The 23,509-nt window shown below is 37.6% G+C and overlaps 2 protein-coding genes across 3 annotated transcripts; one reads left to right on the plus strand and one right to left on the minus strand.

Annotated features, from left to right (window-relative positions):
• Positions 1 to 538: 538 nt before the first annotated feature.
• LOC107088802 (cytohesin-2) lies at positions 539 to 11,526 on the plus strand. The gene is made up of 12 exons (XM_015381190.1): positions 539 to 729; positions 2,822 to 2,972; positions 3,079 to 3,145; positions 3,225 to 3,343; positions 3,431 to 3,511; positions 3,784 to 3,896; positions 5,192 to 5,340; positions 5,436 to 5,547; positions 6,171 to 6,247; positions 7,637 to 7,708; positions 7,905 to 8,059; positions 8,200 to 11,526. The coding sequence occupies exons 1-12, from the start codon at positions 663 to 665 to the stop codon at positions 8,285 to 8,287; spliced, it is 1,251 nt and encodes a 416-aa protein (XP_015236676.1). The 5' UTR covers positions 539 to 662; the 3' UTR covers positions 8,288 to 11,526.
• A 1,141-nt stretch (positions 11,527 to 12,667) lies between these two features.
• On the minus strand, positions 12,668 to 22,705 carry LOC107088796 (neuronal pentraxin-1-like). Of its 2 annotated transcripts, none has more exons than XM_015381183.1 (6): positions 22,352 to 22,705; positions 18,200 to 18,994; positions 16,330 to 16,807; positions 15,668 to 15,921; positions 13,747 to 13,926; positions 12,668 to 13,594 (listed from the first exon to the last, which is right to left on the minus strand). In XM_015381183.1, the coding sequence occupies exons 2-6, from the start codon at positions 18,815 to 18,817 to the stop codon at positions 13,385 to 13,387; spliced, it is 1,740 nt and encodes a 579-aa protein (XP_015236669.1). In that variant the 5' UTR covers positions 18,818 to 18,994; positions 22,352 to 22,705; the 3' UTR covers positions 12,668 to 13,384. The 2 variants fall into 2 exon arrangements, with proteins under 2 accessions (XP_015236669.1, XP_015236670.1); XM_015381184.1 differs by having other exon boundaries at positions 12,670 to 13,594; positions 16,330 to 16,804.
• Positions 22,706 to 23,509: the final 804 nt, after the last annotated feature.

A 23,509-nucleotide genomic window follows, 5' to 3' on the forward strand; every position in this document is an offset into this window, starting at 1 on the left:
AAAAGGGTTTTTACAGTTATGTACAATAGCATATATACAGATGGGTTTTACTATAAAATTAATAAATAAAGTTTGGACAGAAGCTATGTAAATTAAAGTGCAGTGGAAGGTAATTGCATATTACAGTTAAAGTACGTTATTGCAAATGTTGCTCATGATCTGCTCATGATCTGCAAAGCTTATAAAACATAAAAGAGCTTGCAAACTTTTTAACCTAAATCCCTTTGCAATACAGTGTTTTGCTTAAGTGTATTGAAATAGCTGTTATTTGTCAGAATGTTAAAACAAATGGGTATGAATTCTGTGTTACTGCATTTTAGTATGGATACTATAAGGCGAACTGGATTCATTTATATTGCATGTTTGGTTTTCTGGTTGCTACTTTTAAATAGCCTCTTTACTATCTATATAAAACATGTGATATAACATTTGAATTAACTGCACTCTTATTATTATTATTATTATTTTTTTTTTTTAGCATGAAAATGTTTTACTTTGAAAACTAACTGACCGGAAGTCGAGTATCAGACGCCTCCTCCCGTGTCGCCACCTTCTTTGTCTACGGCCCAACATTTCGACACCGGGGAGGTTGTCTGTCTTTTTTCTTTTTTTGTAATTTTGAGGATATATTTACCGATATATCCCAAATATTCTAACATTTAATGACAGTCGACTCTGAGCTATTTATGCCTAAAAGTAAAGCACCAAAAATGGATGACCTGGACTACAGTAAGTGTTCTTAGCAAGTCGTTGTTTGCTGTGGCTAACCGCAGCTAGCCAGGTATAGCTTGTTGCCTGTTTTATCATTCGTACAGGTTGGCAAAAACTCTGGCCCAATACATAAACGCGAGATGACTGCTTTCTCTGAAATTGTTTTTCCTTCATTCCTCATTCAGGTTATAAACCGTGCAATGTAACTATCTCTGCTAATGAAATATTGATGAGTGTTCCGAGCTAACTTAACAGCTAATGTCGGTGCACTGTTTAGCATTTCAACCAGCCTTTAAGTTCATTTTAGGTCATACTAAAACGAAACTATTTCACAGGAAACACAATTTAAATGGTTTAATTATAAGTACATGCTGTTTTTTTCATCAGAACAGACTGTGGGCGTGGCAGCTCATTGTTTTTGGGGCTTTAAATAAACTGGTCTTACAACAAGTTGCTGCTTAAGGGCCACATTTGCAAGTTTTAACAAATAGTTATCCATTTATGTGCGAAACTGGTAAAAAAAAAAGTGGTGTAAACATTTTTTGTTGTTGTTTTAAAATATGTAGTTTTTGAAAACATCTGTTTGCTGCTTCTCATATTGGCCTTTATCTAGCTGGGGCATTGTTGGGATTTCGAAGTCTGTTGTGTTTTTTAGCTTCGATGTATTTATCATTAACATAAATTAGTAAATTTTGAACTATCAATAAATAAAGCACAATCCAAATAAACAATAGACTAAGGTGCCCCGTAGAAGATGTAGAACTATCAATAAATAAAGCACAATCCAAATAAACAATAGACTAAGGTGCCCCCCCCCCCTTAAGGTTTAACCAGGTTTAAGATCTTCTTGATAACTTGGGGAAAATAAATCATTATCTCTTATGGGAACCATTTTATTCATGGCATCTTGTATTTATTTCAAATCTAAAAAACAGCAACATAAAACAAAATGTATATATGCAAACATTATGTGGTCATTTGTTTAAATAACATATATTTTGTTTTATTAATTTTACCTAAAATTAAAAACTATTTAATTGCACAGTTCCAGATGTTTGCTAGACTTTAGCATAAGCTAGGAGTTTTGGATTGTCTTTGCTACTGTTTGAGTTGTTTAAATATCTTTCTTTCAGTGAAGTGATAATGTATGCATCATAGAGTTGAATTAACTACTGGAACTTTTCAAACACATATTGACATGCATTTGTATTAATTCCATTATTTCATCTGTGTTACAACTTTAGAATAACTCTACTAACTTAAGTTTGTTCTAACAGAATTCCACATTAAAACGTTTTCAGTCCAAACTTAAGTTTTGATTACAGCCATCAAAATAGATGCTTACCTGGTATAATTTAGTTGTAATAATCTTTACAGTTGTTAAAGGCTTCTTTAGATAAAGATAAACATTTGATTTCATAAATAAATAGAAAGGAATCATAGTTTAAATTCTCCCATGTTCTCTTTAAAGAAGCAGAGCTGACTGGTGAAATTCTAAACAAAAGAGATTTTAAGTCTGAGGCTGCAGGTTAACAAAGCCTTTTTGTTATGTGCTCATTTTTGCAGAAATATTGTTCGGTTCTACTTTTTTAAACCAGACAAGCATATTTTAGCATACGTTAAATGCTATTGTTTAAGAGCAGAATGTAAATTAGACTGGGTCATTAAAAAACAGTATATGTTAATCTGTTTATCTTGACAATGAAATTGTGTTTAAAACCTTTTGTTCTTTATTTTCTGTATCTTGCCTTTTGTTTCACCTATAATTTTCCAAGCTGTAAATGTGTTTTGCTGGTAATGAGCTAGAATCAGATGTTTTTTTGTTGATCATACCTGTCAGTGTGTTTTATTAGGTAAATATATGTTTAAAAAATGCTTATTGTTTACCTGAACTTTGTCTCTGCCGCTTTGTATAGATTTTCCAATAAAATTCCATTTTTATTTTCACCTATAATGAATTTTCATTTTGTTGGAAGTTTGACTAACGATAAAGCTTCTTTCGAAGTTTTTGATCCCAGAATAGACTGATTTTAACCTAGATTATTTGAGCACAGTTTGCTATTTCTTAGATGTGCTGCAATGCACTCATTCTTCATCTCTTCGTCTGAAGTTCCTGTAGACCTGAGCCCAGAGGAGCGCTCTGAGCTGGAGGATATTCGCAGGAGGAAAGGTGTCCTGTTGCAGGAGATCCAGAGACTCAGAGAGGAGCTACGAGAGGCTATCTTAGAGGTAGAGGGACTGGAGACCAGTACAGAGGGCAGGTAAATGCATTTTTGTTTTTGAATTGCCAGGATGTCAGTGAATGGAAGTGATCAAATGTTTCTCCAGGGAAATATTCTAACTCTTGACATTACATGTTTTCTTCAGTAAAACTTTACAGAAAAGTAGACATGTGGCTATGGGACGGAAGAAGTTCAACATGGACCCAAAAAAGGTATTGTCATCTTGGATTTTTTGCTGTGCCTCTGTTTAATGTTCTTTTTCTGTTTGTTCACCTTTCAGTGTTTTTGCAGGGGATTTTGTTCCTGGTGGAGAACGAGCTGCTTAGACACACACCAGAGGACATCGCACAGTTCTTATACAAGGGAGAAGGCCTAAATAAGACAGCTATAGGAGATTACCTGGGAGAAAGGTGAAAGTTAAACAGCAAACAAACATGTATTTCTATGGTTCTTTAGTGAAAATGATTTGTTAATATATGAAGCTTTTGTTCCTGCAGAGACGACTTCAACATCAAGGTGCTTCAAGCTTTTGTTGACCTCCATGAGTTTACAGACCTTAACCTTGTGCAGGCCCTCAGGTGAACTTTTACTATTCTGTTACTGTGTTCAATAAAGCATTCATCTCTTGACTTGTCCAGCCATTGTCATATGAAGTTAGATCAGTCTAAATTTTCACAAATACACATATGTGATTCATACATGCACAGTACAAGGTCCACACACACACAGCCTGATTAATGCAAGCATACAAGATTCACAGATGCAGGGCAAAAGGGGCTGTTTAGGACTGCTTGGATTGCAGAATTGGATCTTTGAAACTTGGATGTAAATCCTGTCCTGTGATCTGCAGACAGTTCCTGTGGAGTTTCCGTTTGCCAGGCGAAGCCCAGAAGATTGACAGAATGATGGAAGCTTTTGCTCAGAGATATTGCCACTGTAACCCTGGTGTCTTCCAGAGCACAGGTAAGAAAGCATCAAATCCATCTTTTGGCATTGAAATATCTGCCATTTGTTGTTTTTGGACTTTTTCCCAGTTCAGTAGAATCCTGATTGTTGAAACATAGTTATTTTCCAGATAAGCTGCCCTCACATACTCTCTCACTTACCAGTAATAGTTTGCACACAGGGTCCTCTACAGTATATTTATACCCACCACCTTTCAATGAGAGCAGTTTATGTTTTCATTGCTTCCTTGAATTGTTATTGGATGAGGCACATTCTTTCTGTATTCCTTTGTTTAAAGCAGAAGTACTTTGGCAGGCGCTGCTTTTCAAATGCATGTTGATAGAATCATGTTTTGTTTTTTTGATGCATTGATTCTTTGCGACTATGTATCAAGTTCCAAGGGTTGGTCAATTTTCCTTAGCTTTTTATCTTTCAGGGTAATCGGATTATCATTTAAGGTACCATACAGACTGGATAGGATTCATAATTTACATTTTTAATGACTTGTATTAAGCATTAGCTGCTAGGTCTTTGCAGTATGATGACCTTGAGTTTGACTGTTTTATGCACACATTTAACACCATGATTTTAATGGTTTACATGCAAATTCAGGAGTAGTTTGTATCATTATTTTTGACTGGTGTGCGTACATGCAGATTTGAAGGGTGAGAGAAAACTAGTGAAACTGATTAAATCTGTTTTAGGCATCTCATGTATCCGTGACAATGATTTACCAAACATATGCTTGTTGTGTTATCTCTGCTATTGCAGTGGTTTATTATCTCAGGACATAATTTAACAGCTAAAATGTGTTGTTTAAAGGTGCTGCCTTTAATCCACAATTATCTTTTTCCATACATTACATGGATGAAACATTAAAAGCTAATATTGTCTCTCGTATCTGGGAAACCTTTCCACTGCTAGCAGATGTTTGGCCATTTACCTCTTCAGGAATTGTGAAATATGTGGCCATGACTTATTACTATGTATGTAAATTGTAGTTTGGACTGCTTGTACTGTCAAAATTTAGAAAAGCTTTTAAAAACTCATCTGTACACGTGCAAAACATTTGGTTTAGCTTATCTGCCCCTTTATTTTTAAGCAGAACGTGTCACTAATGGATTGTTTCTGTAATTGACCAGTGGTTGAAAGGAGTAAGCAATGTGCGCTGCTCTCTTTAACTGCTTAATGGTAAATGAAGTGCTCCTAGTAATGGACCTGGATCATAATGAAAAAATCGATGGATTCCCTCCTGTTTAAGTTCAGTCTAGTTCATGTCTCTTAATGTTTTCTGCTTTCTCCTCTGTCCACAGACACATGTTATGTGCTTTCATTTGCCATAATTATGCTGAACACAAGCCTGCATAACCCCAATGTGAGGGACAAACCTGGCTTGGACCGTTTCATCTCAATGAACCGCGGCATCAACGATGGAGGAGACCTACCAGAGGAGCTGCTCAGAGTACGATCAGCTTGATGATGAAGTCGTCCATTTGGATGGGAAGAAATGGATGCTGAGTTCACTTTTTGCCTTCTTTTTTTGTTTGTTTTTTTCAGAATCTTTATGATAGCATTAAGAATGAACCATTTAAGATCCCGGAGGATGATGGCAATGACCTCACACACACATTCTTCAACCCAGACAGAGAGGGCTGGCTTCTTAAACTTGGTGAGCTTTCCCAACAAGGCCGTCGGCCTTCTAGTTTCGCTCTAACCTCCTGTCCACCTGTTGCTGATAAATGCAGTATTTGTTACAGAGATTGAAGAATACATTTTCATGAAAAAATAGTTCTGTACTGTTCTCCAATCATCTCCAAAGCTTTGTGTTGTATTAAGTCTTGTCTTTTTGCCTCTGAGGTTTGCTGCTCTCTGCCTCCACTAGATACAATCACCAGAAGCTGTTGTTTTATCTAAACATTGTCATAGCATGATGGTGGAACAGATTCTCTCCCTTGTGCTATGGCAGTCCTGATTATGTCCTTTTCGCATGACGGGACCTGTGGTCCATGTCACTAATACAGACTCTTTCCCCTTTTCCTGTTGTCTCCATCTAATTCCTCTTTGTCTCTGCTTCTTTCCTGCTGTTTCCATGCTCTACTGCTGCTGCTTGTTTTCTCAGGAGGTATGTACTGAAAAAGTGTTTTGATATAAAGTAGAAAAAGAATATACATTAGAACTGGAGTTTGTAGGTAGAATGTAGATATTGTAGAGTAGTGTTATAGTAAAATTCTTCCTGTACTTCCTTTAAACATTTGTTACAAATGGGTTCCTATTGATTTTTGTTTCTTTCAGGGGGAAGAGTGAAAACTTGGAAGCGTCGATGGTTCATCCTAACAGACAACTGTCTTTATTACTTTGAATATACCACAGTAAGTCTCTGTTTGCTTAGGTTAACTTTGGGGATCTGATACTGTTGGTAGGTTTTTTTAGGGGGTCACCCATTCCTACAGGACTGAAGAAGGTGTAAAAGTTTGGAGTGCTTTCTTTGTAATGCTGCTTACAGACCTGTAGGGGGCAGTATCTGCTGTAGTTTGCCTATAGTTGCATTTTTTTTCTTTTTGTAAAACAATTATTATGGCCGGTTTAACATTGACTAAATACAGCATAAAGTGCAGGAGATGCAATGACATAAACTAAAATCCAGAATAATGACAATCTATTTGACTACAATATTAGCTTCAAAAACATCAAGACAATGAATTCAATGAATGTATCTCTAATATGAAAATTTAGCATGTTGGTGTTCCTCTAGTTATAAATGAAATTTACATTTTATTTGAATAGTGGAATTATGTCATTAGCCTGATTTATTACTTTATCTAAATCTGTGACATTCAAGAGGAAACTTATCTGGAAACAGAACCTGAGGACTGGATGGTCTGGACCGTTATTGGCTGATTTTGAAGCTGTAATGAATGTTGTTTTTTTTGTGTGGAAATACTGCAGAACATACCCTGTTTTCTTTTACGCCTAAGGAGACAGATTTATTTGTAAATGATATTATTATGAGTAATGCCACTGGCTAGAGTAGAAGTGTAATACATTCCTGATTAAAATCTAAAGACCAGTTATTAATCACAACAATTTGCCTTTTACCAGCCTCCTGGTAGGAGCTGCTCATTACCAAGTTATTTTTGACACTTTGATTTCTGCTTGTAGGGGTTTTCTGTTTTGAAGCTATGGTCTTAAACATGGGATCAACTGATAAACAGTTGTTTTAAGTTAACTTAAGACTAGCTTATAATATAAAAAATTCTAGAAGCAACCTAAATATTTCTGGACACTTGACCTGTGCAAGATTTTCCTTTAAAAGGCAGAAATCTTTTGTTTGCTTCTGGACTATTTTTTAGCTTTACCAGGATGAGTTCAGGCTTAGCAGCAGAACTGCTACAGCTTTTACAAATGAAATAGCCTAAAATAAAAGCCTGTTCAAAGGTGTTTCTCTTGCTCCTAATTGTTATTTTGGATCTGTGGACTTCTATTCGGAATGTGTGTAGATTAATTTGTGTGAAATGTTAATTATAGCCATTTCATAACTCATTTTAATATTTTGATTAAGAATGTGTATCTAGAAATCTTAAATTTCTCATATTTGTATGCATATCAAAGGTATAACCTCTTAAAGATAGCCTACATATATTTAAAAAGGGGGGAAAGGTCGTTATTTTACACCATTTCGCTCTAAAAGCTTAAGTAATGATGTATCAATATAAAAGTGCCTTGACTTATATATTTTACAAAATTTTTTTTATTAACAGGATAAGGAGCCACGAGGTATCATTCCTTTGGAAAACCTTAGCATCCGTGAAGTAGAGGATCCAAGGAAGCCTGTAAGTGTTGTTCATCTCCTAACCAAAAGGTCTAAGTGGATTCATTTTGTTAATATTCTTAAACGCACCCGCCGACTGGGTGGACAACAGGTCAGCGGCCCCATGCCCAGCAAAGGTTGTCAGCTGACCTGTTCTCAGTGGTACGGATGCTGTAACTCTCTCTTGTTCTCGAATGTTTCCATCCTTTCTTATATAGAACTGCTTTGAACTGTACATCCCAAACAACCGTGGGCAGCTCATTAAGGCATGCAAGACAGAGGCTGATGGGAGGGTGGTGGAGGGGAACCACATGGTGTACCGCATCTCTGCACCCACACCGGAGGAGAAGGACGAGTGGATCCACAGCATCAAGTAAGAAAACATTGATACGGAAGGAAACTAGATTAGTTTTGTTTTGTTTTGCTTTCCACATATTAACTATGCTGCACTTCTGATCTCCCTGTGAGCTTGTCCACATTTATTTTAAACTCTCCACTCTTTCCTCTTCTTAGATCTGCAGTTAGTGTGGATCCCTTCTACGAAATGCTTGCTGCCAGGAAGAAGCGTATATCACTGAAGAAGAAAGAGGAGCAGCCTTAGGTTACTTCTGTATTCCTCTCCTTCTCCTATTATCATCCCTGCTGCTCGCACCTCTCTTTAAGCTTTCTTCCTCCTCCTTCTTCCTGAAAAATGTGTCCTCTTTCACTTTTGAGGACTTCTTCCTGTCTTGTCAACCAGACTCTGAAAAAGCTGCAACCAGAGTGAAAAGTTTGGCTGCTGAGGCTGCCGTTCACACTACTGCTGTCACACTCAACCCGGAGCACAATAACACTACTTTTTGTCTTCACTCTTAGTAAAACAGGCTAAAAAGCATCTTGAAGACTTTATCCACACTACAAATTATATATATATTTTTTCTTTTTGTTTTTTTTCTTCCACACTGGCTGGCCTCTTTTGGGGATTTATACACTTTAAGTTACTTGAATGGTTTGGCATTGACTTTTTATATTTTAGTTGTTCAGATTATAGAGAACAAAGTTTTGCAGGCACCGGGTTTTTTGAAGGTATGTTGCAAAGATGGACTGTTTGGCTTGTTTACTTTCCAAATACTTCCTGAAAGGGTTAGTGTGGATCACAAAGTCCCATTACAAGAGGTTTCTTAGATTTTTCCAAAATGCTGTGAATACAGTTTTATTCAAGCAGCTGCAGCTTCATGAAATTCTCCTTAACCATCATCGATGTCGCCTTAATGAGATATTCCCTTTCTTGATTGTGTGTAGCCGAGAAAAAAAATGTGAAGTAATAATAGGTTTTTATGCTGATAGAGCTGTGAAATTTAACACTAATTTAATACTCCAAATGGCAGTAAATTCACATTCAGACCTAACTACTCAATTATCACAAGGAAAGTGTCATCAATGTATATTACAGTGGATTTCATAGTGGGAACACTACATACAGGATGAACTTAAGCATTTTTCTCAACATGTTTGAGCAGTAGCATAATCTAGCATTGCTGTCTGGAGGCTTGTTAAATGTTTGATCTCATCTTGTCTTTTCAGAATTAGCATAACCGCATGACATCATCTTTGTTTTTGCTCAACGCTATGAACTTCATCTGTTTAACTCTGTCCACCAAGATGGGCTTTGTGAAGTCACAAAGGCAGCTCTTTTCAATGTACACTTTTTGTAAATAGAAGTTAGCATATTTGTTTACGAAAAGCATAGATTTGATTTAATTTATTATTTATCTTTTGTTAAAATCTGATTTTCTTTTTGTACAAGTTATTGTTTTACTGCATGTTGGACAGAAGGATCAGTGATCGGTACTGATGCATGGTCGACCATGTTAGTGCGCTGACTTGAAAATGTGTTTCCTGGTTACATGAAAAGATAACGTTTGATATTGAAGTTGGTTTATGCATTAAAGTTATCCTGCTTGTTAGCTTTTAGAAAATATGAGATTAAATGGTCCTTTTTTTAACTAAGGGAATAGAATTGTAAAGCACATGCAGAGGTGGGTTTCTCACACTTTGCTGTTAACCTTAAAGGGTATATATCATCACTTCTCCAACATTTATTTTTAAATATGTTCAGGCTTGCAGACTGATATTTAGAAATGTGTAATAAAATGAGAAGGTTACGTTTAATGTCCCTATTAACTCTCACATCAGCAGATAAGTAGTGGCAAAGTCTCTAACTTGAGTTTGAGTAAATAAATGAATTTTGAGTTCACGGATATAGAGACTTGGCAAACCAGGACTCCACACAGAGATTTAAAGTGCAATTTGGTGAGTCCACTCTGTATACAATTTGCTGTGAATTTACTGTCAAATGTCCACTTGTTAGAAAACTAAAACGCGACTAAAACATTTTGACAACATTCGGACAGATGCTGTAATTTCTTCCCTAGCAATGCCACTCAGATGTCCACAGACACACACAAAAATGGCCTCTTTTCTATCTGTTAGCCATGCAGCAGTTGTGTGAGGCTCACTTTACTCTGCATTTGACTCATTTGGATTTACCTGCGCTGAATAATGTAGCTATCAAACTATTATTCTAATGACTTAATCTGTTTAACATTACACATGTTGAATGGAGGACACATTAAAATACTAAGTATCACACCGTTGCTACGGTCACATTTGAAATGCCTTAGACACTGATCAGAATTATATTACTAGTGAGGCTTTTTTTTAGCAAACATCAACTTGAATTGTTTAGAAAGAGGGGTTATTTAGATCTAATTATGGAAGTTGAAAGGTATTTTGCACCAGAAGAGCAAAATTGATAGTCTTCTCATTGGTCTGACTGTTAACTCCCTGTTTCAGCTTTCAATTCTAGCCATGCCATAAACTGAGTTGCACCCTTTTCCTTCATGTTTTAGTTGTTGCTTCCCTAAAATGTAAGATTTTGTTAGAGGTTATGAAGCTCATTAATATTTCCTGATTTGTTTTTGGGGTTTTTACTTAACTTTTTACTTAACTCAATGTGTTCAACAGCGGTCTATTTGACACGGCTAATTTAGTTGAAATGTTACTGTAAGAAAGGCTAGAAACTTCTCAAGTTTAAAAGGATAATATTTGTTTTGTGTCTGAGATATGATGATATATACCCTTGGAAGTCTGAGAAGGATTATGAGCTGAAATTTAAATGTTAAAAAGAGCTTGCTAAATGATAAACAATAATTAAGCTTTGATTTATCAATAACTGACAATAGAAAAAGTTCAAATTTGTCGCCATAAATGGATTTGCTTAACGTCCAGGTCATAAACTACATATTTGATTGTTCTTTTTTTTGGGCGGGGGGGCTACTATATGCAGCACTTTATCAAGTTTAGCATTTTGGGGGAAAATGCTGTTACTCTGACTCACTCCAATACAATGTGGCACCTCCTGTTGGTAATCGCACACATAAACAAAACAAAAAACAATGGGAGTTTATTTTAAGATGTCCTGTCCGTTATCTAAACTTTTAAAAGTGGCTGTCAGATCCTATGTTTAAATGAAGTCACAATATCCTCTATTTTTGGTTTGTTTTGATCCTTCTGTTGCCAATATTACCTGGACTGTTAATAATGCTACTCTCATGTTTTAATGTTCAAAGTTGCCAAAAAATAAAACGGAGTCCAGGTAGAAGCAAGAATGAAGACTAAAATGACCCTAATGAAAGAGATGCTTCTCTACAGAGCCACTGCATTCAGAAAATGATTTTTTGTATTTATTTATTTTTTGTTTACTTCGAGGTAGAGATGGGTTCATCATCTGTACATGTAGCAAAAGGAAAACTACGATGCATTGGTGCCAGTAAAATACTGTGTAACAATTAAAAAGTGAACAAGATTTGTTGTGTGCTGTCTTTATTTTCTCTGAGTTCACATCCAAAGGAGAGGAGCCTGATAACTAAAAAAATCTGCCTGCCTCCCATTTTGCTTTTAGAAATTCAAGGATCTACTAGTAAACCGGCAGATTGAAAGCCAAATGCTGTTAGGAGCATAGGGACAATCTGATCTGATACTAGATGAACTCAAGTTATTTAGGGCTTTATACATGAGAAGAACTTCAAATTTTATTTTGGATTCAACATGAAACCAATGAATGGAAGTTAAGATAGGAAAAGTACATTTTGTAGGGTTTCCTAATGATAAAGGGTTACAATAGTTCAGCCTTGAATTTGAAAAATGGATAACTAGTTTCTCAGCATCTTTTATTGATATTGATTTTTGCAATATTTCGTACATGATAATGAAATTATAGAATCCTATTAATTACAGAATTCAAATAGGTTCTGATCAAAAATTAAACCAAGGTTTTTTTCGTGATCTCAGACCAGTTCATAATCATCCAGATAAAATGTGGATTTAATCTAAATGATATGTCTAATAAGCTTCCTTTTTAAAGAATCATATCTGGTCTAAATTCAAAGTGGAAAATTTAAGTGTCATTGAAACGGGCCTGTTGTTTATCTTACAGGTCAGTTTCATAAGTGTTTGTGGACAGATTTTGCTCAGTTTCATCAGTATAACTGGAAATGAATCGCTTGCAGTTTAATAATTCTACTAATTGGAAGCATATAGTAAAGAGAGTTGTCCCTAGCACTGATCCCTGTGGTGCTCCACATGTAACACTTGTCAGAGAAATAGGATTTAAACCAGGGAATTCCTACAGCAATCTAAAGCCTTTCTAAAACGATATTGTGTCTATTATCTGAGGCCTTGAGAATATTATTGGTGACTTTTACCCGAGCTGGTCTACACCCAGGAGTTGAATTACAGATATAATCAAATCAAAAAGAAATGTTTCAGAAAATTAAAGCAAGTTTAAGTTCTCATCAGGGCTGGTAGGTTGAAGGACAATTACCTGAATAAGATTTACCTGTAAACACTTTCAGTAATGATCAACACATTAAACACTGAGTAGACAAAATGTTTTAGTTTTTTGCTTTAATTACATGTCAACAAGAACACAGAATAACAGAGATAAAACATTTGCTAATATCTTCAATGTATCACATACTGTACAAATATACAATAAAGGCCAAAATGACTTGGAAGCCACAGTGCAATGACCTCAGTACACTAAAGTTAGGAGTTACTAAATCAACTAAAGGGCAGTGAATATTAAAGGTTTGTTCTGTGAAAAAAACATGCATTGAGAGGACAAATATTGGGAAAATAAATAGAAACAAAGCAAAATAACACACATTGTTGAGGCAATCAAACCAGGGGGTACAACTCTAAACTATTTGAGATCTATGTTTACATGTAGATTTACACAGAAAATAGATGAAAGAAACTCGACTTCTATGTCTTCTTTGGTAAATTAGCTGTATGATTCATGGAAACCTTTAACAAAAGAATCCAAAGTATGAAGATATTTCACAACAAAAACTTTATCAAACTCACTCTATCCTGTCGAACCATTTAGGTTCTGTTCACAGCCACACAGAACTGAACGCATTCTTATTCACATCATGACAATATGTCACAGTCAGCACTTGTCTGTTTATAATAAAACACTAATTCATAGATGGCAGAGAATGCTCTATATTTTCTCTGTAAAAACAGTCAGGCTTCATTTCTATCCTTTTTCCAACATTTGAGGAGAAATAGTTGAAAGAAAGGCATACAGTCTGAAGATTCAAAGTCCAATCACTGATTGATTTCTTATGGTTCTTCTTCAGTGGGTAAAGCTTTAGTGGCAGGGATCAAAGGGATACCTTGCAACGCCACCGTGAAGCTCTACCTCTGACTCCGACCAGTCGATGACATCTCCTCGGAGGTGGCTGCCGCAGGAGGCCAGGCTGTAGATGTCAGAGGCGCTCAGTGTGTGCGACCACATGTGCAGGTCTGACATCTCCCCTACATACGACTGAGTGGCATCAAAACGACCTCCAAGAGTGTCCTGAAAGCGGAGAGTGGGATAAAATGTCACCTTCTGATCTTCACGGGGGTTTTTTTTTTTATAAGTTCATGAATGGGAATGTTTTAACCGAAAGAAAACATAAAGTTAGACACTTATTTGCCTTTTTCTTCTTATATGGGAGTCATCTTTACCTGCTCCTGTCCCAGGATGAAGACCCCTCCGGGTTTAATGGAGTGCCAGGGAGAGAGGTTCGTCCCAGACCCCCTCTGCACACCGTCCTGGTAGGCCTCCCACTGTCCATCCCTCGTGGTCCACGTCACACAAACATGGTGCCACTTCCCATCGGTCAGAGATAAGGGCAGCGTCACAGCCTGTGCACCAGAGAAATGCATCTTCTTATAAAGGTTTGCATTTTGAGACAATAGTGGAATTCAAGTACAACATGTGAAGAAAAGATTGGCGATAATCAAATCTAATACAATCACTATTGTAGCTTAGAGCATGGTTACGATGACCTAACCATACTAGGGTGTGATTTTTACATAGTTCGGTTGTGGTTTAAGTATGATGTAAAAGTTCTTGATTGTGCCCACAAATCTGGCTATTAAAGTTGATCATGATTCTGCAGTGTCACTGTTTGCAAAAAGGTTTTATTTATTTTATAAGGGAAATTTTTTTGTTCAGGTTTTGTTAAAAAAGTAATACTTAGTAATACAGCAATGCATAAATTAGGAAGCAATAAAAGTGTCATAACAAGTTAGTAATTGTGTAATCTGGTCTAAAGAAAATGTAAATATTATAAGGTTGCCTTGCAGCAAGAAAGTTTCGGGCTCAGATCCCGGCCCGGGGTCTTTCTAGAGTTTGCATGTTCTCCCTGTGCATGCGTGGGTTCTCTCCAGGTACTCCGGCTTCCTCCAACAGTCCAAAAACATGACTGTTAGGTTCCTGGGCTTCTCTAAATTCTCCTTAGGTGTGAGTGTGTGTGTGAATGGTTGTTTGTCTCTGTGTTTCCCTGGCGATGGACTGGTGACCTTTCCAGGGTGTACCCCGCCTCTCGTCTGTTAACAGCTGAAGACAGGGACCAGCATGCCTCGTGACCCCAGCTGGGATAAGCGTGATGGAAAATGGATGGATGGAAAATGTAAATAAATATTGTATTGCCCTTTTCTATTAATGCCAGCCTCTCAAAGTGCTTCGTGTTAGAGCGACATTTACCTAATCACCTTTACTAGAGTGGACACATTCCAGCTTTTTAAAATTGTCATTACACTGTCACAAGTACAGAGGATTGAAATGAACTCTCTGCATTTAACCCATCCCCTTAGGGAGTAGTCGGCTGCCATTGTGCGGTGCCCGGGGAGCAGTGTGGGGTTAAGGGTCCTGCTCTGGGACCCAGAGTGGCAGTCTGTGGGAGTGGGGCTCGAACGCGGAACCTCTGGATTCCAAGCGCTATGTCCTAACCACCACTCCTCACTCACACACAGACTGGGATGAAACCTGAGGGGTTACTGACTAAACCAGAGGTAAATTGACATTTAGCATCAGGAAACTGGAACTGATCCCATAATGCTCATCTTGCAAACTGACATCTCCAGCCAGTGAGCTACAGTCAAACATCTTACGTTCTGTGGACTGATGAAACAAAGATGGTGCTTAAAGGACACTTTTTTACAGCAGAAGTAAAGTTAACAGGGTTTTAGAAACCCATGAAGTAAATCTCATGGTGAATTTTCCCTTTAAGAGAAAGTGATAGTGAGAAAACCAACAAAAAATGTGTGTAGTTTTCACAAATAATAGAATTAATTTGAAGGAATCTCTAATAAAAATGTAATATTTCATTCGGAACTATGAGAAGGGCATTATGGTAGAATCTGGGTGTCATCAGCTTGATGCATGACCTAATAGTTGATGGGATGATAACTGAAATGTGTTCAGGGACACTTTTGTGTTTGTTTTTTTTCATTATGTCCCAGTGTGTGCTACCATATAGTTGATAATAAAGAGGCCTAAAATATAGGCCTAAATAAAAAGCAATGCTTTTATTTATCATGCTAAATGAAACAAAAACATTTTCATGGCATTTTTTTTTCTTTTGCTCTTGTTTGCCCTCACCTTGTCATCCACCAGAAGTTCTATGGGGTTGTTCCCCCACTCGATGAGAACCAGTTCATTGGCCTGTCCTGGTGCAGAATAGGAGAAAGGAGTCCCCAGTCCAGGTCCAACTCCTGCCTTCATCCAGAGGCACAAGGTCAGAGCGAAGATCTCCTGCAGGAGTGTCCTCTTCATCCTGCCGTACATGTAGTTAGTCCTCATCGGAAAACTGATCTGGAAGGCATCCAGGTTTTCCGAATGTTTCCTGTTGGAAGCTGTGGAGGCAGATATGGTAAAAATTACTTATGTTTAAAGCTGCAGAAGTTTTAATATGCAGAATAAATTACTTTTACTTGTAGTAGTTTAAAAAATGTGAAATAAGAGTGATTGTGATTGATTTTTCAGCACAAGTTTCAACAAATGAACCTCTGAGGAGCTCAGTCGTCTTTGATATTTCACAGTTTTTCAGGTTTTCTGTTAATTTTTTGTTAATGTTTTATTGTTTTTCAACTAAGTTTCAGTTAATTTACTGACAATTTTCAATGAAATATATTACTTGTTGAGCCAACTTAATTTGACCCAAAACATTTGCACAGTCCTGCCTATTTCTAAAGACAGGTGGTGGGTTTATGCATGTACATTAATCTAGTGGGATTCAACTGTGAAAATGATGTGACCTTTACCTGTCAGGTGCAGCTGGTTGAGCATCGTTTCCAGTTTGTTAGATTGGAACCCGGTTCTGTAGCCGGTGTGTGGGAGGTAACTGTGATTGTCTGCTTCATTACTCCTGTGATCGTCCTCCTCCTGCTCTTCCTCCTCCTCCTCCTCATGACTACCATCATCATGGTGTTCCCCAGGACCTCCACCGTGGTGGTTGTCACTGTGGCTGTCGCCGTGATGGTCCGATTGGTCGCTTTCGTCGTCATGAACATTGTGGTGTCCGTTGTTATTGTCATGGTCATGGGCATCAGAGCCATGGCCGTCCTCGTGGTGGTCTTCGTCGTCTCTGTGGCTGGAGTCTTCATCATCATCATCATCATGGTGGTGGTGGTGTTCTGGGCTGCTGCCTACATGGTGCAGCTGCTCCTCCAAGGTGCTGATCTTCCTTTGCAGAAGCTCCTTCAGAGAGCTGGAATAAGTGCTGGAAGTGTTCCTCTTCTGCTAGGAGGATGATATAAAGAACGAGCTCATTACAAAACAGTCTGGTGCAAATTAGCCTAAAAAGTAACACATCGACACGTGTTTGTGTGCTTTGTTTACAAAGCTTCATTATATACTAATCATCTTTTCTTCTAAGACAGAGCTTCTCTGTTCCTCGTGTATTCTGTCTGTGCTTCTCCTCCTCTCATGTAATCCAGGCTTTGTCCTGCAGGTCGCCCTGATTACTGTCTGTCAAGGGAGATCACCATAATTATAGCTGATCTTCTATACACCCACTCCCACAGATCCTGACATCTCTCTATGATCACAGTCCTGAGAAGACAAACGGCATAAATACACCCACATACATCCACCATTTTAATCAACCTTTTCTTTCTACTTGTGGAGACGCATCTTCAGCTTCGTTTTGAGCCGGGTGCTGATATCAGGTGGTTATCTATGACTTTAAGAGTGTCTCCCCTGCCAAAGGAATGGATGGCTTTATGAGATTAAGTAATTCATTGTTCTTTTGCCTTAAGTGCTCAGTGATCCAACAGTCTGGGACTTCAACAAAGAGCCTCGTGACAGCAGTATTAATGCATCCCATCCCACATGGGGACACCACTTCCTCCCTCCACCTCCATTTAACTTTTCTCTCCCCCTCCTGCAACGTGCTTTGCTCATTTGGTAACGCTAAAAACACGAACTTTCGTATTTCCTGTAAGTCTTTTCTTTGGTGCTGGATCGGCATAGAGTCGCACATAATTATGATTTTGAAGGTAAATTATTTATAGTTTTCTGGTTTTAAAATGTATTTAAAAAAGAGTTCAGTTTTGCATAGATTTCTAGTCACCCCTCTTTCCTCCATAGTCCCTCAATAAAGCGCAACTGTTTTCCTAATTTGTTAAATGTGTGTATTTTAATCTCAGGATAAATCCAGATGTCTGGATTCACCACTGAGGTCACCACTGGTGAAAAAGAAATAAATAAAAAAATAAAAAAATAAAAAATGATTGAGGCAGTTTTTAGGGAAGCTAGTAAACTTAAATGGGAAGATAAATAAAACTAAACATGAAGCAATCGTGCAAGAAAATTGCAAATGACAGTAAGAACCACTGACGGCCAAAGTCAGTCAAAGTCCAAACTTAAATTGATGTGAGAACCTGCACCATGACTTTTAAACTGATGTTCAAGTATGCTTTTCATCTAATCAGCTATTTATGAAACAAGATATGGCAAAAGAAACGTCTGAACTGGATGCGTAAAAACTGGTAGAGATGAAGTGGAAAAGATGTCATTCTACCAAAGAGAGGCTCTACAAAGTAAGGACCTATCAGCTATTATTCAATAGCTGATATTTACTGGTTTATATGTTATGCAAAGTTCAGTTTTTACATCCAGCTTTCTGCTCACCTGCAGGTTGTTCAGCCTCTCCTTCAGCGCCTGCAGCATCCGCTCCATCTGCTCTGTTGATGAAGTGCTGTCCCCTGCCCCCATATGTTTGTCCTTCGCTCCGTCCCTTCTTTGGACAGAGGATGGGTGGTGCTGTGAGTCTGGGATGAGTCTGCCGTTGCCATAGTGACTGTTTTCGGTGTATGATGTGTGGTGAACAGGCACTCCTCTGTGATGAGAGTATGACACAGAGCCATGGTGCTCATCATGAAGCGACACGCCTCGCCCGACGCCCTCACACAGGGTGAGCTTGGCTGTCAGCTCTCTGATGGTCTCCCTCTGGTCGAGGATGATCTCCTTCTGCTGCACGAGGCTCTCCCTGAGATGGAGGATGGAGGCTTTAGCCTCATCGCTAGCACCCCACCAGCCACTAGGAGGGGCGTTCTGATGGTTTTGTGACCCGGGGCCTGTAGATCCCGGACTCGGGAAGCAGGAAGGGTCTGCATCTGCAGGAATCGGGGTGCAGACGAAACGTGGGTGGGCTCCATAGCTGAAGTCTGAACTTGATGTAAGGGACACAAGGTGAAGTAAGGAAAAAATCACAGGGAGAAAGAGCATAGGGTTTCCCATGATCTCCATCCAATGTTCAGCCAAAACCACCTAAAAACTTGGCTTCACTTTACAATCTGTGATGCTGGTGAAGTAGAGGATGCTCTGAAGTTTCTGCTGTGCGAAGACATAAAGGACCAAGAATAGCTCCTGCACCCACAATAAGAACCGTCTGAGAGATCATGGGTCACAAAACAGTAAGAAAACCTGAAAAAAAAAAATATCAACCATTAGGAAAAACTTTTTATTTGAATGTATTGATAAAGCTACTGTTTCATGGAACCCTAAGTCTACAGAAACTCTCAGACACGATCCAGCTGAAGCTTTACGGGGTGAAACTTATTGTTTTATTACGGATTTGCCCACAAAGGTGAAAAGGCATTGGAAAAAAGTCTGTTTTTAGCTCTTGGCTGCTCCCCTGTCAGACTTTAAACTAAACCTTCTTCAAGATGTGACGTCTATGGACTTGGTCAACGTCAGAGCGTGTGACAAAGAACCTTTAATGTTCCAAGACAAAACAGGAAGTCCTTCCAGATGAGGATTAGCTCCTGTCAGAGGTCAGTCATCCCGACCGGAACATTTGACTCTTTAGAAAAATTCCTTAGAAAAACTCCTTAGGAAAGGGACAAACTAATGGACCGTCCCAAACATTTATATTTGTTTAATTAATGCGATGTCATGGACCACAAATGGATTTCTAGTATAATCAAATAACTATGCCTTACAATCGCTGACCCTTCAGGCTTTTTCAAATTTTTTCATTTCATTATCACAAAATTGTATTAAATTATTGATGGATTTCATGTAAAACAACACAAGCTGTGCAGAACGGGGAATAAAAACAAAAATTGCAATAAGTTTTCATTATTTTTAAGAATAAAACTCTGTCTGCCCTGAAATGTTGGATAAAGGTTGCAAGCTTTGTTCTTCTAAGACTAAACACTTCACCAACTTTTCCTCTGAGGTTGATTTAGGCTCCGTCACATTTTATAGAGAAGGTTTATGGAAAAATCCTATGGGAAAACTAGATTTACATCTGGACTTTGTTATGCCTTCAGAGGAAAAACAACACCACAGCATGATGTAGCCAACACCGTGTTTTAATATTAGAACTATGCAAATGGACCTTTCTATAACAGCTTTTTAACAACCATTTCCTTCTCGCCTCTGTCTGCTCTAACACTTACAGGTTCCATCACCTGAGCTGTGGATCCTGCTGCTCCTCCAGAGTTACTATGGCCCTGTTGACTCTTTCTCTGAATAATTCTCACATTACCCAGCCTGTTAGATCAACTAGTCAAGTGTAACTTGGTAGGTTTGCACCAACATTTTGTTGAACAGACATAGAAAAGTTTTCATAGCCTTCCATAAATTGTTTCATTTTTTTCTTTTAATAAGTAAACGAAACAGATCATTTGGAGACATAATTAGTAAAATGTTTTATTTTCAACTTATTTTCTGCACTGAATGAATTTGCTTTGTTGCACACAGATTAGATCAAAGAAGATTGGAGAGGAGCTCTTTTTCCCATGATCAGGTGAGCAGTGCTCAGTGAGATGTTGAAGGATTTGGGGATGATTTTATGACCTGTGAACACTAGTTAACCATAGATGCCTTCATACAACAGCTGATTTCATTCTGAGATGGACACATTTTCAGAGTAACTGCACATTTGATTTTCTGTAGGGGTTCAGAGTAAAGAGAAGGGAATACAACTACATGTCACACTTTGTCGATGTATTCAGTCAGATATTGTGAAACAATGCGCGCTTGTTTTGTTCCACTTGAAATCATGCGCTACTTTTTTTCTATTAGATAAAATAGCAGTGAAATACACAAGCACTTGTGGTTGTACCCTGAGGCAATGCAAAATGGGCCCCGATGCACAGTATGTTTCTATATAAGGCAGCTGACCTCTCTGCATGATGTCCTTTATTGTACAATGTCGGCATTTTGAAATGGCACACACATAAAGCGGCCTCTAAACCCTGTTGACCACCTGTTGCTCTCTGTGACCAGCCCATCAGAGAGTATTGGAGCTCAAACTTCATGCATTATTCCCTTGATTTCATCAATAATAAAACAAAAGAGAAAAATTGGAGGGCAGGTTAATATTTTGTTAGATCTCCCCCAGGTTTTATTCTAAAAGCAGTTTATAAGCAAATGAATCTCTTAAATGAATCATTTGCTCTTTTTCCTGTATCTCCTGTTCCCCTGGAGATTAAAAGAGCTTTAAGGAGACAGATGGTCGTGCCACAAAATCATGTCACACCCAATCTCCATCATTTAGACCTAAGTTTATTATCACCCACAGGTTCCCTCAATTAACCTAATTAGAGACAGTTGCTGTGCCATATTAGTTAGGGTTAGGTCGGCTTGCTCACTCCTTGGTGTGTTGGTGTGTATGGGTCGGTGTTAATCCACTTGCAGCCTGTGGGGTCGTGCAACATCCCAGCAACATATGGTCCGGGTGGATCCTGAAGCTGAGTGATTAGGCTCGGGTTAGAAACTGACCAATTTGCTGAGACGTGTAATTAAAAGTCAGCTCTTTATGGTTTTATCTTTAACCAAAGCTCCATATTTGTTAAACAGGAGATGGTGTTAAAAACATCTGGCTGTCAGTATTTCTTTAGATTTTAAGCTTTAATTATCTTCCTGGTTGAGATTTTATTCTATAAAAGTAAATTAGAGCTAATTCAGTTTAAGAAAAAGTAAGATTTTAATATATATTGAAATTAAGTTATTAGAAAATGCAAAGTTGGGTATTTGGATTATGGTCAATGGGGACAAAGGACAGTGAAATAATTTCTTCATGTAAGATTTAATACCAGGTTCTCTGAGGTCCTGTGATTTTAAACAGTCCACATATTGTGTCAGCTATTATTCATAGCATACTCCTATAAAACAAATTGTCATTGACACATAAATAATCTACAATAATCAAAAACTTAGTAAAAAGACAAATTCTAACAGTTAAATCATTCTCTGTCTGTCTTTTGTAGTATCTCAAACTTTTATAGTATTGATAATAGGAACAGAGAAAGTATATAAGGAAGAACAAAAAGGTTTACCTTAAGCATGTGAAAAACATGTTTATTTAATATTAAAATGTTTTTCAGGTTTATTGGGGTTTATGTTACAGTTAAAAGACGAGGTAAGACAGTGCAAGTCTAAAAAGCAGAAAAGTAATAGAAAAGTTGGACTAAAATCTGAAATTAATCAGCTTTTTTATCATAATAGTTAAATATCAGAAACTCAATGTGTTGTTTTTTTTCTTCAGTTTCCTAGGAGTTTTCTGGGAGATTGTAAGTTTGTTCCAGATAGATGGAACATATGAACTAAATGCTGATTCTCTATGTTTGGTTCTGGGAAGGCAGAGTTAACTAGAAGCAGAAAAGCTGAGTTGTCCAGAGGATTTTAAAAACAACAAAAGTTCTTTAGTGTAATTTAGCTAAATTATTTTACTGTTATAATAAAATGCAAATAAATCAATCTCTTACACCACATGTTTATCTTTAGTTGCAGGAAAGTCTGTCTTTTATTGTTGAAGAGAAGAGTTCTTACCTCAGTGCTTGTTTATCTTCACTTGTTGAATGGTTTGTCCACCTCCTCATACGCTGATCAGATTGAGAGAGATTTACTTCAGAGGGCTCAGCTCATTCCCTCTCTTTCATTGTCTCTCTCCTCTGGTTTTCCTCTCCTCCTCCTCTTCCTTCTTGTCCTTTGTTATTTCTTTCTTTTACAAGCCACACCTTGTTACCTGTTACCTCACCCTGTCTTTCCACTGTCTAATCTTTTCTACACACATCAGGGATGAGGGCCTAATCAAATCTGCAGCTCTGACAAACGTGGCTTTTTAATTTGATTTGCAGTTTCCAAATCCCTTTAAACAGCATCCAAATGTTGGACCTCAGCTCCTGACGCTCTCGTCACACAGCCAGCTCACCTACATCTCAGCATGGGAGGAAGTGGCCTGATTAATTCCTCTTTGACTGGCAGCCCAGAGAGCTCAGCAGATGGCTGCTTCAGGGTTGAAGAAAATTACAAACAAACATGATGATTGTAAGTCAGACTTAAATACAGAGAGGAGGAGACGTGTTGGTTTGGGATTCTAAATTAGACTGATAATTGGAAAAACAAGAGAACCCATTTTTCCTTCATATTGATTTTTTCTTTTTGTTGATTTTATTCAAATTTGTTCTGACAGACAAAAGATACTTGTTTGTGTCTGTCCATTGAGATTATAATCTGTCTACAAGACAGGTAAAAACTACTTTATATACAACATTTAAAAATAATCAATAGGTATTATTTTGACTTATTTATCAGATAAGGAACATTTTCCCACTAATTTGTCCGAAAAACATTCTTATGCTCTATTGCAAGAAGTTTTGTTTTCCTTTAAATCTTTAAATCATATATGTAATAAAGTGCATAATGTGTTACATATATGATATAAAGTACTACATACTTTGGAAAGATACTTTTTTTGCCTACTTTAAAATAGAAAAACTTTGGAAACATTTGGCTGTATTTCAGACAGTATTTTCTAATTCATAATTTTAGCAAGTAGACACCCCCCCTCTGTAATTGACATTTGTTCACTATTTTTGCACGTCACTATCACTTTACTTGGATTTAGTTATACATATGCATATATATCTATATATAGATTAAATAAGAAAACTTAATGTATTCCACCCTGTTTAGTGTTTAAATGAG

The sequence above is a fragment of the Cyprinodon variegatus genome, unplaced genomic scaffold (genome assembly GCF_000732505.1).
Source record: "Cyprinodon variegatus isolate N-32 unplaced genomic scaffold, C_variegatus-1.0 Scaffold229, whole genome shotgun sequence".
Lineage (NCBI taxonomy): Eukaryota > Metazoa > Chordata > Actinopteri > Cyprinodontiformes > Cyprinodontidae > Cyprinodon > Cyprinodon variegatus.

Coding starts and splice junctions, on each gene's coding strand:
- LOC107088802 (XM_015381190.1), top strand. CDS start 663: ATGACAGTCGACTCTGAGCTATTTATGCCTAAAAGTAAAGCACCAAAA. Junction 2,973..3,078: donor GAGACCAGTACAGAGGGCAG/GTAAATGCATTT, acceptor TGTTTTCTTCAG/TAAAACTTTACAGAAAAGTA. Junction 5,548..6,170: donor GGGCTGGCTTCTTAAACTTG/GTGAGCTTTCCC, acceptor TGTTTCTTTCAG/GGGGAAGAGTGAAAACTTGG.
- LOC107088796 (XM_015381183.1), bottom strand. CDS start 18,817: ATGGAGATCATGGGAAACCCTATGCTCTTTCTCCCTGTGATTTTTTCC. Junction 16,808..18,199: donor AGAGGCTGAACAACCTGCAG/GTGAGCAGAAAG, acceptor TCATCCTCCTAG/CAGAAGAGGAACACTTCCAG. Junction 13,595..13,746: donor TCATCCTGGGACAGGAGCAG/GTAAAGATGACT, acceptor CTCCGCTTTCAG/GACACTCTTGGAGGTCGTTT.